At 43.2% G+C, this 17,296-nt stretch overlaps 1 protein-coding gene across 1 annotated transcript; it reads left to right on the plus strand.

Moving 5' to 3' along the window:
- Positions 1-51: 51 nt before the first annotated feature.
- LOC308301838 (serine/threonine-protein kinase/endoribonuclease IRE1-like) lies at positions 52-10,756 on the plus strand. Its single transcript, XM_080745965.1, has 5 exons — positions 52-258; positions 342-478; positions 564-623; positions 1,330-1,547; positions 9,468-10,756. The coding sequence occupies exons 2-5, from the start codon at positions 434-436 to the stop codon at positions 9,505-9,507; spliced, it is 363 nt and encodes a 120-aa protein (XP_080602091.1). The 5' UTR covers positions 52-258; positions 342-433; the 3' UTR covers positions 9,508-10,756.
- The last annotated feature ends 6,540 nt before the right edge of the window (positions 10,757-17,296 follow it).

Here is a 17,296-nt window from a genome sequence, read left to right on the forward strand (position 1 = left end):
AATTTTCACATCTTTTAAACCTTAATAATCCTTTGATTGTACAATATGTTGACTATGCAGAGGACGAGAACTTTGGTTACCTTGCTCTTGAGTTATGTGAATTCAACCTGGAAGAATACATCACTGACACTAATCACAGCCGTTCTGAACCAAAGAAGAAACAGCTTGCCAACCAGGTTCTCATCAGCTTGAAGGTTCTTCATTGTCAGAATCCTCAGATTCTCCACCGGGACATCAAACCCCAGAATGTCTTGATTGGTAAGATACAAACAAAAAGAAAACAAGCACATTAAAAACATTTCCTTTTTATTTTTTAGCCTAAAACCTAATTTACCTTTTAGATACTGATGCCAAAGCCAGATTAGCAGATTTTGGAATATTCATACACGAAAACAGAAGAACACAAACCACAGGAAAAGGAAAGCAATGCTGGATGTCTAAGGAGATGGTGGACGAAGAAGAGCGTATTGATGACCAGGTTGTTCTTTATTCTACATGGGTATTTAATGAATGAGAACAACATAAAATGTTACATACTTACATACTTTATCTTCATTGTTAAGGTGGCTGAGACAGAGGATGATGCAGAGGATGATCCATATACAACAAGCAGTGACATTCAGGTTGTTCTTTATTCTGCATGATAATGAGAACCATATACAGTACATAATTATGTTCTTACATACTTAATATTCATTCTTAATAGCTGAGAATTTGTGATGGATGAACATATTGTATCCCTTGTAAAAAAGCAGTGATATCCATTTTATTGTATTCTGTAGAACAATTTAATGAATAACTTAAAACACATACAGTATTTAAAGCTATACTGTGTAAGTTGCTCAACTTGTGGTCAGTAGCTCCTCGGTCGCGTCCGCGTCTTTCGTCTGTTTTTCGGTTCTCACACCCCCGCGTCTGCCTCCACCTCGCCGAGATCTATCTTTTGAGGGGTCCCTGGTTCCTGTGCGTTCAGCCATTCCGGAGATACACTCCTTCACCCATGCTTCACCGTGCACCCAAGTATAGAGCCACACGGGAGACTACAAATATGGCGTCCTAGCGACCCCACTCCAAGATGCGCTGTGATTGGCTGGCAGTGTATAACCCTCGCTGTGATTGGCCGGTAGTATGATGACGTCATTTTGCCGCGAAATTCTCCCCCCCCTCACGGCTCATAGAAAACATATAAAGAGAAGGCTTTTGAAGCTGAAAATAACGGAGTGGGGGTTCTAAAACTTTAGCGATTTAACAGTTAGGACCATTTTAAGATTTGTTTTATAAAAAAAGTTACATGGCATAACTTTAATTATGTTCATGTTCATTCTAAAGGTGGCTGGGATGTTGATCTATTACATCCTGTCTGGAGGACATCATCCATTTGGCAAAGGCCGTAAATGTAAAGACAACATTGGTGATGGAATCTACAACCTGGACCACGTTCAGGATGAAGGAGCCAAGGATCTCATTAAGAAGATGATCAATGCTGACCCAGAGAGAAGACCTACAGTTGAGGAATGTTTGGCTCATCACTTCTGGTCAACTGAGAGGTAGGATAGAAACAGTCAAAACATTTTAACTTACACATACTATTCCTTAATTCACATCTAAATCTATATTTATTTTGATCCTGTGTTAGTATTAGTCCTATCCTAATGGTATGGTACGTGGTGTATTATATCTAGCATCTAGCGTCATATCATGTATTACTATTAATTTTTGTCTCCACCAGCCGAAGGCATGGGGAGACTATGTTTTGCACCCTGTCTGTCTGTCCGTCCGTCCGTCCGTCCGTCCGTCCGTCCGTCTGTTAGCAGCTATAATCTCCGCCACCGTTGGCCCAGTTTGGCCCGCTGCCAAACTGTGCATACACACACTCCCTGGATGCCAATTCAGAACCTCTGCCCCAAATTGTTCACATGAGCCTGTTATAGCGCCACCAGGAGGCCAAACTACCTTTAGGCTGGTTCTCCCACAGATTTTGTCCAACAATCATGCAAATCGGTAGACGGTATCTCTACAGTCATGTGATCAACATGGATCTGTCTGATTGTCCATATTCCATCCTGATTCGCTACAATTGGCTTTCAAAGTTTGCAGGATTGGTCCGTTTAGAATAAAATGCCTCAAATCATGAACCCAGCGTGTGATTTTGGTGGAATTGTGCTTGCACTTTCCCAATAGGCCGCGGATGAAATGGCACTTTTAACATTTTCAAATCAGCCTCATGGTAGCGCTATAACAGGCAGATTTGTGTTTTTACCTACACACTTCCTAGAGTGCATTTATCTTCCTTTTATAGCGCCACCAGGAGGCCGACTTATGTAAGACAAATTCTTTCCTATTATTCCTTCAGATTGTATCTAAAAATCACTCAAATCAGTACATAGTATCTCTATAGTCATGTGATCAAGACAGGTCTGTCTGATATTTCATATTCCATCCGAATTGGCTAACATTGGCTTCCAAAGTTTGCAGCATTGTTCCATTTTTATCAAAATGATTAAATCATGAACGCAGCTTGTGATTACAGAGAAATTCTTTACGCACATCCCCACTAGGTCAAGGAACGAATGCCACCCTTTTCACGTTGGCCTGTTATAGCGGCACCAGCAGGTCGAGTTTTGCCAAACTCATTTTTGGAACAAAATGCCTCAAATCATTCATGCAGTAGGGTCAGATTGCCGTTAAAGGCCGAAGAAGACATGGCACCCTTTTCACATTGGCCTATTATAGCGCCACCAGGAGGCCACAATAACATACCTGACCTGGTGGAGACCTGTGCTTGGAAGAGCACAGCTTCTTGTTGTTTTTGGAGCCCAACTACAAAACCTGTGCTTCAATTATGATCTAATTTGATGTTATTGTAGAGCAGGATCAGAGGAGAGTCCTGCACAGGTCTGATTTTGACAACCCGCGCCCGCCCTGAACGTCATTAATCAGATCTGTGGTCCGCCCGTCTACCTGTGATTATATAAAAATCAAAACCAGATCCGCCCCGCCCGTCCAAAAAAGGACCCGTCGCCCGCCCATCTACCCATGATTACATGCAGTAAAGCTAATAGCCTACAGCCAGTCAGCCGTGCGTGCCTGCTTCCAAATGGCATCGCACTCGATCGTCCCCTCACGCCATCCTCAGTGTTAGCGAAGGAATATACAGTATGTACATAAGCGCCAGGTCGGCTAACACTTAATTCTTTTACATAGCCTATGATGAGAACATGGGCTAACGTGTGTGTTGTGTGTGTCCTGCTGCCCACTGTGTGTTTGTGCTCCTGTGACGTGACGGTGTTTAGGAGGAAACACTGCTGTTTGCATGCCGTGGTTCTGTCCTGCTGCTCACTGTTTGCGCTCCTGTTAAGCTGGCAATACACTACAAGATAATCGGGCCCGACTGAATCGGGTAGAATTAAACACTACAGGATCATTTTTTCAGATTATTTTACCAGATAATCTAAACGGGCTCAGACTAGCCGTTTTGAACAGTCGTGCGCTCCACACGCTACAGCAGCGCCGGCGCCCCCTTTAGGCAGACTACGCAGTCTGCGTAGAGCCCCCCGACCAAAAAGGCCCCCACCGCCCCCCTCCTCTCTGCAGAAAAGAACGTACTGCTGCATGGTTAATCGTTTTCAAACCGAAATCGCGATGCGAAATCCCGCGATTAGCGAATCGCAAAGGCCACGGTTTCTCTGCGAAGTAGACTTCCCAAGCAATATGGAGACGTTTTAATTTTTGAAATCCCTTCATAATTGACTAAGGAATGATCAAATCAAACTGTGGTGACTTTCTTTGCTTCCGACTCGTTCCGAGCATCCACACTGTTGAAAGTGAAAGTGAATTTGGCACAGTGGCTGCTGAGCAGGACTCTGCCAGTGCAGGGGCGTAGCCAGGAATTACATTTTGGTAGGCGAAATGCCTACCAAGGGGTAGGCAAGGGGGCCTAGGGGTGCTGCAGGTGTTCCAGGTGTTTAAATAAGAAAAGAACAAATCAAACATAGCAAAAATACGTTGCCTGTTGTTGTTGTTTTTTATTTATTCATTTATATATATTTTTTATTTATATATATATATTTCCATTATAAAATGGATTAAAAAATTATAAAAAATATTAGGCCCATTATTTTTCAAACAGCAAAAATACGTTGCCTGTTGTTGTCGTTTTGTATTTATTCATTTATATATATATATATATATATATATATATATATATATATATATATATATATATATATATATTTCCATTATAAAATGGATTAAAAAATGATAAAAAATATTAGGCCTATTATTTTTTCGCGGGGGCTCGCTACGCTCGCGCCCGCAGGAAGGCCCCCTAGCAGAATCACGCTTAGGGCCCCCATGGGCCCAAACGGCTCTGCGCTACAGGATTCTATCCCGATTGAGTCGGGCTCGAACACAGCAACAATAAATAATATAATTAATACAAAATGCCACGAGGGCTGTTCTGAGAGCTGTGCTTTGCAACACGCACGCACACGCACATACAAAGACATGACGTTATCCACTGACTCAACACACAACACTGCCTCACGCAACGAAAAAAAAAAAGCTTCAATATGGAAGTTGAGTCCTATTTTGATGATAAATGAGTTCACTTCGACACGTTTCATGTACATCCAACTCTGACATCCCCTCTCCTGCGCTAAAGTGCCGCTCCGTCCTTCTCATGCTGCCTGATTTATGATTAGTCGTATGACTGTGTAGCGCACCCAGAACAAGATCTCCAAGACCAAACTGTGTCTGTCCCGTGCCACGGTGTAGGCTTGTAGATCAGGATGGGCGTGTACTTCTTTGACTCGCAAGTATAGATGGGATTTATGGTTATTTGAAGTGAGCCGGATCTCTGGGATCCCTTCCTTTCAAAGAGCCGTTCAAAAGACTGCGGCTCATTATTTACTTTGTAGATTTTGATTATAATTAACTTCAACCCTATATACATTTATTTCTGCCATACATAGGTAGGCCTACATGCCTGCCATTTGAAAATACAATCTACAGTTGCATTGTGAGCTTGTAGATCGGCTATTTTCAAATGATTTTTCTACATTTTACTCAGGACATTTACACAGGACATTCTGCATAATGAGTACGTTCTAATATTGGTACTTTAAGTACATTTTGATACCAATACTTTTTTACTTTTACTCAAGTACATTAACATGACAAACTACTTGATTGCAGTATTGATATTTTTACTTAAAGGCCCTGTTCAGGGAATTAAGCTATTTCTTTATAGAAACATTTTTCAAGTAGAATGACTATTTCTGAACCACTGTTAAAAAAATTGGAACTTTATATTGCAGCATTGTGATATAAGACTGCTTTACGTTTTTTAATCATAACTGGGGTGTCATATTTTAATGCTTGTCACCGTGGTGCGCAAAACTGCGCATCACGGTGATAGCTATTAATTAATTACTTTTGATAGGCTACTGAAAGCCTATGAGATCAGTTACTAGGCAGATTCATCCCTTCTTCCTGCTAGCCTGGTCGCTAATGTCCACTGTTGTTGTTGCTGCTGCTCCTGCAGTGCTCTCTCCCCACCAACCCCCCCCCCCCCCCCCACCGCCCCCACCGCCCCCACCACCACACGCACACGCACGCGAGTGCAATAAGTGCATTAATCCACGGAGTTTAGCTGCTGCTAGCCTGCTAGCATTCCCTCTCAGTAGCTCCATTAGGTCCGTGTGTGTGTGTGTGTGTGCGCGCGCGCGCGCGCGTGTGTGTCTGCACGTCCTGTGATGACGGAAACACTGAGGAGTGATATTTTACTTGAGTAAAAGTATCACTACTACTGCAAAAGTTTTCAAATGCATCAAATATTTTGAAAATAGCAGATCTACAAGCTTGACACATTGTGAGCTTTTTTCTTTTATTTATTTTTTATTTGGAAATAAATATATAGCCTACTCAAGTCAAAGTACCTCAAAATGATACTTAATTAGAGTACTTGAGTAAATGTACTTAGTTACTTTTTTGAGTAAAAGTACTTTTTTAACACCCCTGAAAACGGAAGCAGATACTTCCATGAGTGGGTGTGGCTTCATGCTGTACATGGGCCACGCCCCTACAGCCCTTGGCAGAAAGGCCAGAAAAATATGTATTGGATTTCACACATTTTTGAAACATAATTTTTCAAAAATTTAGATTTTTTCATCATTCAAATTTTGTCTGATGGTTAATAATACATTACTCTGTTGTGTGACAAACTGGGAATACCCTTGTTATCATCTTTATTTGACTGAACTCCCCCTTTAAGTAAAGAAACTGAGTACTTTTCTCACCACTGTTCATTAGAAAGGAACGGCTCCCTACTGTGAACTGTTCATTTCAAAGAGCCGTTCAAAAGACTCGATTCGTTCGCGAACGTCCCACCTCTAGAGCGTGTGTGACTGGTAGTGACTTCTGCTGATATAAAACAAACTTGCTACTATTGCGTTTTAATTCCCATCGCAAGCAATCATGATACAACCTGGGCGGATGGATGTGGACGGTATGAAAAGTGTGTCTGCGTGCGCGCGCGTGTGCATGTATGTGTGCGAGTGAGACAGGGAGGAAGGGAGAGATGGAGACAGAAAAAAAGAGAGAGAGATCTGTCGATCAGCTGCAGCTGTCTTTCTCTCAGTCACCCGCTGCTGTTCCAGACGAGGGATCCCAGAAAAATATCAAACATGTTTGAAAAGAGTCGGGCTGGCCCCGATCGTCCTCCGAGCCACTCGGCTGGGCTCCGAGTGGATCTGTGAGACCTCACGCTAGACGACGTTCATGCCCGATAGTCGGGCCCGTTTCAGTCGGAGGCAGCCCGATTGTCGGGAGGGTAATTAAATAGCCCGATTATCGGTTAGTGTAGGGCCGCCTTTAGGCAGAAACAGTTGTCTGATTTTCAAAATAAAATGTCGGCCGCCTGTGTTTAGTCCCTCACCGCCCAACAAGGCTGGTTGTGTCAATGGACACACTTTTGTATTAATCCCACCCTCCAGGCCTGGAATTTGGTAATTTTAGGGGCAAGGCCACTTGGCCTTTAGTGTTGTCAATTTTTTGAGGGCACAAAGGCCAAGTGCCAGGGCAGGAAGGCCATCAATTAAAACAGTGATTTTAAGTCCACGCCATCAAATTGATTTTGCTTAAAGATTAAGTACAAACAAAAACTGTTGACCTTTTAGACTAGTTTTAGTCATCATGTCAATTAGTTTTACCCCTTTATTTACTCCTTTATTGGACAAAGATTGCCATGTAATCATAATTATTTCACACAGCATTTCCTCTCATCCTTTTGATGAAAACAAAAACTATTTTAGTAATACAGTACAAGACAACACAGAACACCTGTCCTGGTTATATAACCAATGTCTATTCAACCAACTGATCTCAGTACATTACAGTAGTACACTACATACAGTACAGTAGCCTACAGTACAGTACAGTACAGTACAGTACAGTACAGTAAGACAACACCAGGCAGTAGACAATGTCCAGTTCATCCAACTGAACCCACAACCCAGTAGCCAGTTTACAGTTTAGGCATTTAGCAGACGCTTTTAATCCAAAGCGATTTACAATAAGCAGATAAACGTCACAATAATAAACAAGATTAAGTGTCAGTACATCAACAGCAATATAACAAATGTGAATGAATATATATCTAGAAAAAAAAAACGATATAATCCGTAAATAAAAGGTTTCTAAAAACCTAAAAACAAATGCTAACTAGCTTCATGTATGGTCATTGATTTTTCCAGTAGTGCTAAGGGTTTAGGTGGAGTCTGAAAAGGTGAGTCTTCAGTCCTCGGCGAAAGCTAGCCTAAGCCACAGCCTAACATTACTAAACAACACCTGCAGAAGTTGCAGAACCGCCAGTCCAGTATAAGCATGTACCACACACACACGCCGTTCACTCACATTCTCTCTCAGTCTCCACACATCTGGGCAGGGGGGATTATTTCCATCACATCAGCATAAGCTGGTTCCCTGTTCTAGCCTTATTTAATATTCCTTTATTTTGTCGCGTGTTGGACATATAGGCTTGCTAACGTTGGAACATGTTGCAAACATGCTCCATGCCTCCATGACAGATAAACATCGTCGCTTAGTAGTTTTGTAACTTTGACTGCTGTGACTGTGAGCGCAGCAGCATGTCCATTCAACTCTCTCTCTCTCTGTCTCTTCTCTGCGTGTGTGTGACTGTGTGTGTGTGTGTGTGTGTGTGTGTGTGTGTGTGTGTGTGTGTGTGTGTGCGCGCGCGCGGCTGCTCTGCCACTGTATGTCAGCTGTTTGACCGTGATGCGCATCACAGGACATATATCGTACTCTCTCTTGTTCGTGAACTAAAATGAAGACAGATTTTAGACTTTATTTTGTAGTTCTACATTTTCGTCTCCTCTTTATTCCTCAATGAAATTGTGAACTGCTGTGAGTGCTGGGCACTGCATGGGGCACCACGGCCACTGTGGCCTTTGAGCATGTCATTTTTCGAGGGGCACACGCCCAAAGAGAGGGGCAGCGACGGCCATGGCTGTTGAGGCCGCCGTGAAATTCCTGCCCTGCCACTCTCATATTGTAATTTAGCTCACTGTTAATTTAGGTACACACACTTATTTAGTGCATGTTTTGATTGTATATTGTAATATGTTGTCACTGAAAATGTAGTAAAGCATTTTAAAACGTATGAGCGATTGTGTGGATGTGAGTGTTTTTAGGTGCACGTCATACCGTCTTTTAATCTCCCAGGCTTAGCCTACCGGCTGATTCACTATTGGGGTTACTATCAGCCACTTCAATATATATAGATCTTTTTGTCTATTTTAATTAGAAACATCTCTCTCTCCCTCCCTCGCTCGCTCCCTCTCTCTGTCTCTCGCTCGGTGCATGCTGCTATTTGTGCATCATGGATTGCTAAAAAAGAAAGAAAAAAAAAGAAAAAAGGATTACAACCATGACAGTACTATTGCTACAGTAAATTACAATTAGCCTACTATAGTGAACAAACGTACAAGTGCATCATGCAGTAAAAAATATTCTTTCACTTACCATTTATTTAAGAGGAAGGTGTGGAATCACCCTTTCCGAACACAAAATCCTAGACATCTTGCATGTGTTGCGGGCATGTAGACCTGTTTTCCAGAGATTCGCAGTGCCTAAACATTGTCCTCTGAGTCTGCACTTAGTTATTGGCAGTGTGAATCTTAACACTGCCAGGTTAAGACAAAGCCTATACATTTGCATGTCTGTGGCAGTAAAGGAGCGCTTGTTTTGGTGGAGATGACAATATTTATAAAACCCACACACAGACGTAAAGGCTGTTCAGAAACACTCATTTATAAAAAGAATAAAAGAGAAATGGAGATGGCTGGTTTCTGCCTGACAGTGATGTTATTATGAATACAGACTAGAGATGTTAAGATGTGTGTTCACCATCAGATGTTACTTGAGTAACCTCTGCTCTGTGTTCACAGTGCTGAGGATGCAGCTCACATTGCAGATCATCACACCTGATGGAGTCATGGAGATGTTTCCTGGTCTGGTTGGAGCTGTTTACAAGTTTACCCAAGAACAAGACGGGAACTCAAGGCTCACACTGCAGGACATGATTTAAAGAGACAATGTCAGCATCAGTGCTATATGATTGTGAAAGTCCTTAAAGTTGCTGTATGTTTTTTTCTGCTGACATAAGCAGGAAAAAGGAAATTGTTTATTTAAATGTTATTATATTCAGACGGCTAACCATGCTTCCTAAAGAAATGTTGTCTCTGTATATTTTTATCTGTGAGAAGTTCTGTCATTGGTCGATAGACAGATAGCCTGCCCTGGTTTTAACCAATCAGGGGGCGACCTGATTGGATTGGTTGACCTGTCTGTCAATCCTTTTAGCCCCGGTCGGCTGGTTCATGCACCAATGAGCTGCTGGTGACAGAGCTTCTTACAGATAAAATAATAGTTTTGGAGGCAGACTGCGGCTCCTAGAAGCGCCACAGAGACTAGATTTTTTTAGGGAGCATTGTTAGACGTCTGAATATAATGAAATAAAAAATAAGCAATTGCCTTTTTCCTGCTTATGTCAGCAGAAAACTACACATAGCAACTTAAATCCTTGAAAGACACCTTTCAGTTACCAGTGTAAAGGCCCATTCCCATTAGGCGTGATAAAGATAACAGTAACAATAATTATCTGACGTCATGACTTGATAATGTGGAAAGTGATCCACTGCGGCTATTGTTGTGTTGTGGATGCTGCTAAACTTCAATTGAGAACAATGTCTTTTCCTTCTTTCTTTATCACGCCCAGTGGGAATGGGCCTTATGACTGAGAGCTGCACTTAATATGACCTTGAGATCATGCCATGTCTTGGCCATAGCCTATGGAGACCCCTGAAACCCATATATGGAGATCCATATATATGGAGATATGCTGCGAGAGCCCAAAAATCAGCTCAGTTAAAATCGTTACGTGAAAGTCCTATGATGTCTATGACATCTGACATCATACATAATTATACAATCCCTTTTATGCCCATATATGGAGATCCCTGTCTGTAGAACCAGCCACACAGATATGGGCTGTCTTGGTCATCTGTCTTGGCCATATATGGATTCTGTTAGTGTCAGTGGTGTGATATGGATTTTAGAAGTGGTGCCCCTCTAAATTCATGACGTCACGTGCACTTTACGAACGCGAGCGCTTGCACGCACGCATGCCTGCCGCGCGGTGCTAGTTGAAATACTGTATTCAACATCACAACATTTAATTAATGTAGCCTAATTATATTTCTTATTATTTAGTTACATTGTTAGTTAGTTTCAAATAATGTGTTTCAATTAATGTATTTTTTTATATAAAATAACTTTACATATTATATATGTAACAGAGGTGATCTGAACCTCCCCACCCGGCTTCGAACCTGGGTCTCCCGCGTGAGAGTCCCATATCTTAACCATCACTCCAAAGAGACATCCCTATGGAATGAGAGCAGTTACTAGTTTGAGGCTTCAGGCTGGGGCTGCGACTATCACACTGTGCAGCGGTCTACGACCCACCACTGTAGACTTTACTTTACAATCATAGACACTTTCGGAACTCTCCCTCCGCTATGCATGCAGCTCTGACAAAACAACAGACTGCATCGTTTTTCTTCCACTCTTGAGAAGTAAACAGATGAGATGTTCACAAAAGGTAAGAAGTTTTCGCGAACGGCTGAGCTTCCCCGTGACACTAACGATTGTGGATCACAAGAGTGGGGAAGCTTATCTCGGAGCTGCATAGCGGAGGGAGAGGTTCCGAAAGGAGCTAAATGTCTGCAAAGAATGCAAGGCGAACGTGCTGCTGGCCGTGTACAAGTGTAAATGAGAATGTAGGTGAGAACTGCATACCCGAGTATTGTTATACAAACCCCCCCCCCCCCCCCCCCCCATCCCTGCAACAACTAGGCAGTCGACGGTTCCACGCGCCGCACAAGGTGCCTTTTTTTCACTTGAGCCCCCCCCCCCCCCCTCCCTCTCAAAATGTCTGTGCACGCCCATCTGCATGGATTCGCGCTGATTGGTCCAGCAGTGTCTGAGCTCAGCTGTACATGGGCACATGGACAGACAGATGGATTACTGTAAATAATTACTGTAAAATAGGGCTTTAATGTCATGATCTGTCTCTCTGTTGTGTTGTTTATTTTATAGTAACATTCTGTGTTTCCAGATTCATTTGCTCTAATAACGTTCTTTACAGATGTGTTCCTTTTATTTTGTAGAAATGATCTTTAAGGCCTAAGGCACAGAGCTATCTTAATGGAGAGCAGAGGACGCACAGAAGGCTTTTCTAGCGTTAAAGATTGAGGACACTGTGGTAGAGGTTTCATGATGCAACTCCTAAGGTGGACAATACATCTACAATAATTGCTCCATTGATTAGAAATTGATTTGAACCCCTGACTGTCCACAGGTGTCAGTACTGTTCCCACTTTGGCTGCAGTGGCACAACATGGCACAGGCTGACAAAAAAACGATTTAAACGCTTGTTTCAACCTGTCACTTAAAATGTAAAAGCAGGAAGGACTACCTTTACTTTTTAGATACGATGTGTGGGAAAAAGGTAACAAATCTATACTGTTGGCCACTGCTCGCCTGCAGCCTGCGAAGTGGGACCTCAACTCTGAGTTAGCATGGAGAATGAGGTCCAAACGGGGCTCTGCACTGCAGAAAGAAATGCATGCTGCCTGTCCTGAAGGCACTAGCAAACAAAGGGAATGATGCAACATGTTTAGCTTATATCAGCGTGCCAATGTGTGTCAAAATATGTGTTATACAATGCTGTACCCCCTCCAACTGTATGTGTTCCCCTTAGAGTAACTAAGTCATGACGTCACAACGCTCATCCCCCGGTTCGCAAAGTAATTTCTCTATGGAGAATAACATTGAGTCATCTTAAAATGGTCTCATATAAGCATTGTGGTCCAACAATAAACAAACAGTCTTTGCGATATTGTCGGGGAGGTGGCTCTGTATAGTTTATGATCACTCGTATTTGATACAGTCTGTTTCTGGTGAAAATTTAACTAATTCGGCGGCAATAACATTGGCATTTTCTCACCATCAGTTGATTCTTCATATCCATATGAGTCAAACCACTGAGATCATTTGTTTATGTTTGGAACACAGTTCTTATATGACGCCATATGAAAAAAGTCTTTGGGAATTCAGAATGGGGGGGAAAAACGGGAACCAGGTAGGATGTGTATGACGTCAGACTACACTGCTCTATTTTCAACTGTTTTTATTTTATTTGTGACATTTGCTTTGGCAATGCAAACGTATGTTTTCTTATGCCAATAACGCTCCTTTGAATTGAATTGTGTTCATATTGTCATCATTATTGCAGTTATTTTAATTGCTCCCCAATCCCCACAACACCTGCTAAGATTGGTTAAAGGGGAGCTGATGTCTCGCTACGAGGAAGGCCGCGAGGTAAGCATGTCACAAGTGAGAGTGAATGGGGGAGAGGCAGAGCCAGGCCCAGAGGACCTCACCTCCAGCTAGGAGGTGTGTTTGAGGGGCGGTACATACCTGCCTACCTGCTATCAGCCGGATAGTCCAGCAGCTGCGCGAGCTGATTCATTTGGAGACACACCTAAAATAGTGTGGGGATTTAAGGGGAGCAAATGCTAATTTCGTGCAAAATTAATTAAAGCGCAAAATTTTGCACAGATGTAGCCCAGGGCTTGCTCTAATGATTTAGCTAGGGCGCCAAAGTCGGCGACCTTCGGGGTCGCCACAGCAGCCAAATCAAGTTGGGCTCCCATCGACTTTCTATACAAGAGGAAAATACACAGAAAACATTTTTTTTTCTGGGTATTTAAGTAGGATGTGAGGGGTCTAACTTGGGGTTTGTCATGATGAATCCATTGCAGGCATTTGTTTTGAACACAAAACATTCCTTGGGCTAGAAATGGCCTCAGAAAACGATGCATGTATGGATGAGCATTCATGTTAGTCGGAGGCCTTAGGGTTTTTTTTCCTCGTGTTAATCAATCTAAAAGTGCAAAATTTTGCACAGATGTAGCCCAGGGCATGCTCTAATGATTTAGCTAGGGCCCGAGTTGACGACCTTCGGGGTCACCACAGCTCCAGAAAACACCCACAAAACTCTGAAAAGTGATGACTCATCACTTTTCATCACTAAACCATCGTTCTCTGGGGCCATTTGTAGCCCAAGGCATGTTTTTTGTGCAAAAAAAATGCTTGCAATGGATTCAGCATCATGACAAACCCCTAGTTAGACCCCTCACATCCTACTTAAATACCCAGAAAAATAATAAGGTATTTTCCTCTTGTATAGAAAGTCGATGGGAGCCCAACTTGATTTGGCTGCTGTGGCGACCCCGAAGGTCGCCGACTCGGGCGCCCTAGCTAAATCGTTAGAGCAAGCCCTGAGCTACATCTGTGCAAAATGTTGCACTTTTAGATTGATTAGCACGAGAAAAAAAACCCTAAGGCTTCCGACTAACATGAATGCTCACTAATACATGCATCGTTTTCTGAGGCCTTCTGAAAGTCGATGGGAGCCCAACTTGATCTGGCCGCTGTGGCGACCCCGAAGGTCGTCGGCTCGGGCGCCCTAGCTAAATCATTAGAGCAAGCCCGGCTACATCTGTGCAAAGTTTTGCGCTTTAAGACAAATTTGCACGAAATTAGCATTTGCTCCCCATAAATCCCCACACTAAAAGGAGCTCGGCTCTCCACTCATTCACTCTCTGAACCTCTGTGTGAGAAGACCTGTGTGGGAGAGTCCCATACATACCCGTTGCGTTGTCCTCTCTCCCCCAGGCAAGATATGTATTGTGCTAACTAAATGTTTCCCCATGGGCTAAGTGAGGAGGATGGAAGAGAAGCCAGAGGAGAAGTGCTTCTTTTATGACTGAGTAATGAAAAGCCACCTGAGCTGCTGGTTAACCGGGCCCGTTTCCGAAACCCACCTGACCTCCGGGTTCCTTCGCTGTTTCCAAAACCCACCTGAGTACGAGGTCCCTCCTCTGATGTCCCTACCTGAGTCCCTGGCGCTCCGGCTCTCTTCAGTACTCACGTGTGCCTGTGGAGCCCTGCTACCCCAGCCCCGGTAACAAACCAGCCCAGTGATTCCCCTTGAATACCCATGTTTGGCCTATTCTAAAATGCTTACTTTTGGCTACGCTAAATTACTCACCTGAGGCCCTATTCTAAGTTAAAGCCCTATTCTAAGATACTTACCGTTATACTCACTTTACCTGGCCCGGTCCTGGAAGAAGAAATAACGTTGGAAACCCTGAAAGAATAAGAAAAGACTATTATTATTTAATCCTTTGAAGAAAGTTGAATAACATTATTAAAGAAATGTGCTTACCTGCTGCTCCATTGAAACTCCTGCCCATGTAAACTCACTTTTGCTAATAAATGTGCCTGTTGGCTTGCACTTGGAAACTGTGTTGTGTATTGGTTTTGGGTCTTGACGCCACTACACACACACACACACACACACACACACACACACACACACACACACACACACACCCACAGAAGCCGATGTCATGGCATTGGGAAGCTGCACAGTGGTAGAGCATTTGACTGCATTGGTCCGACGTCTCATTGTTTCTCCATTGTTCCCATTAGTCCCACGCTGGTGGATGTTAACCTGGTGAATGCTACTATGCCTAAACCCAATCTTAACCTCAGTAAAACTATGCCTAAATCTAACCCTAATCCTAACCTCAGTAAAACTGCCTAAACTTAAACTGGTGAATGCTAACCAGGTGAATGTTAACCTGGTGAATGATAACCCTAACCTCAGTAAACTATTCCTAAATCTATAACCCTGTAGGACTAATTATGGGTAGTTCCCCGAAGGAGGCACCGACAACGGTATCTCATATAACATTGAAAGACCGACGGATGGAGCACAGTATAGGCTACTTTACATAGGATATAAACAAGGCTTTTCATTGTTTTAACCAGTGGTTCTCAGTGGTGGTTGTACTAACGTACTGTAGCCTATACTTCTCTGTACCTTTGTCTCTGCAAACTGTAAGTAATCAATCAATTGCTACTGCAATTTAGAAATAATCTCACAAGTTAAACTCAGGAATTAAAAATTAAAGTATTGGTATCAAAATATAATTTAAGTACCAAAAGTAGAAAGTGCTCATTATGCAGAATGTGGCATTTGACAAGTTATCAAATGTATAAAAATCTTTTGAAAATAGCAGATCTACAAGTTCACAATCTGTCACATTGTGAAGCATTGTGATGGTTGACACAAATGCTCCTAAATATATTTAGCCTAGTGCCTGACGATAATGTATTCACAAGCATGGTCCAGCTGGCTGCCATCCTTCTGCCATGGACTCCAATGCAGTTCACACAACTTCCGGTTCCAGTTTTGGCTTCCATGAGCGTCAATGGCGCATGCCCGGCCATGTCGGCGACCATACCTTGTTTATAGTTATCTTGCCTCTTGCCAAGGTAAATAGGAGGTAGGGACATCACGTGACAACGGGGATGCGCCAAGAAGCTCACCTTGGGGCGACGCAGTTTTCCCGGTGAACCTGAGCGCATTGGTGGGGGCCGATGGGCAAAGAGGGTCGCAAGCTTATGAAAAACAACTTAAATAATACCTTAAAACCTGGCGAAAACAGTTGCGTGCATTAGCACAAGATGACGATAAAGGAAATCATTAAATGGAAAACATTAAATTTACTTCTGAAAAGCCTACTAGGCCTTAAAACCTGGCAAAAACAGTTGCGTGCAGTAGCGCAAGATTAGATGAGGAGAAAGGAAATCATTAAATGGAAAACTTTAAATTAACTTATGAAAAGGCTTCTAAGCCTACACTAACCTACTAGTAAAACTAGTGGAACCGCGATCTTGCAACATGTGAATTATTGTGGTTGTAACTTGTAAACTAAACAATAACACAGACAATATAAATCCTTAGTCTAGTAGTGGGAAGAAGAGGTTATCATCATGGCCCCAAATAACTTTTAAATATCTTGCAATTGGCGACGAGTCTCTTACGAAATCGGCAAGAGTTCCTCTCAGTACATAAAGCTATATTATAACCTCTCCATCATCAGAAATAGTCAGTGGTGTGTTCCCCACACTCCCACGCCCCCACCGTTGCGCTCAGGTTCACCGGGAAAACTACGGTCGCTGAATGGAGCCGGCTAGATTGCGACCGCGTATTTCCCGGTGAACCTAAGCGCAAGGGTGGGGGCCTGGGAGTGTGGGGAACACGCACCACTGACTGCTGATGATGGAGAGGTTATATAGATTTTACACCTCTCCCACTTAGCGGAGAGTGCGGTGTGGCAGAGGAGGTCTCCCCGCACGTGTGCATGTGTCCAAAGTGGCAACACAAAGAACCGTCTGCTCTCCAGCGCCAACTAGAGTCTGAAAATGTCTGAAAATGTCACTTTTTGAGCGAATGGCTGCACTGGAAAGCCAACGGAAATGTATTTTACACCTGCCCTGCTTAGCGGAGAGTGCAGTGTGGCAGAGGAGGTCTCCCCACACGCGTGCATGTCTCCAAAGTGGCGACACAAAGAGCTGTGTGCTCTCCAGCGCCAACTACAGTCTGAAAATGTCACTTTTTGTGCATCTGGCTGCACTGGAAACGGAAAGCCAACAGCACTTTATTTTACACCTCTCCCGCTTAGCGGAGAGTGCGGTGTGGCAGAGGAGATCTCCCCGCACGCGTGCATGTGTCCAAAGTGGTGACACAAAGAGACGTCTGCTGTCCAGGGCCAACTAGATTCTGAAAACGGCACTT

Source organism: Nannobrachium achirus (assembly GCF_963921795.1).
Source record: "Nannobrachium achirus genome assembly, chromosome: 17".
Taxonomy (NCBI): domain Eukaryota; kingdom Metazoa; phylum Chordata; class Actinopteri; order Myctophiformes; family Myctophidae; genus Nannobrachium; species Nannobrachium achirus.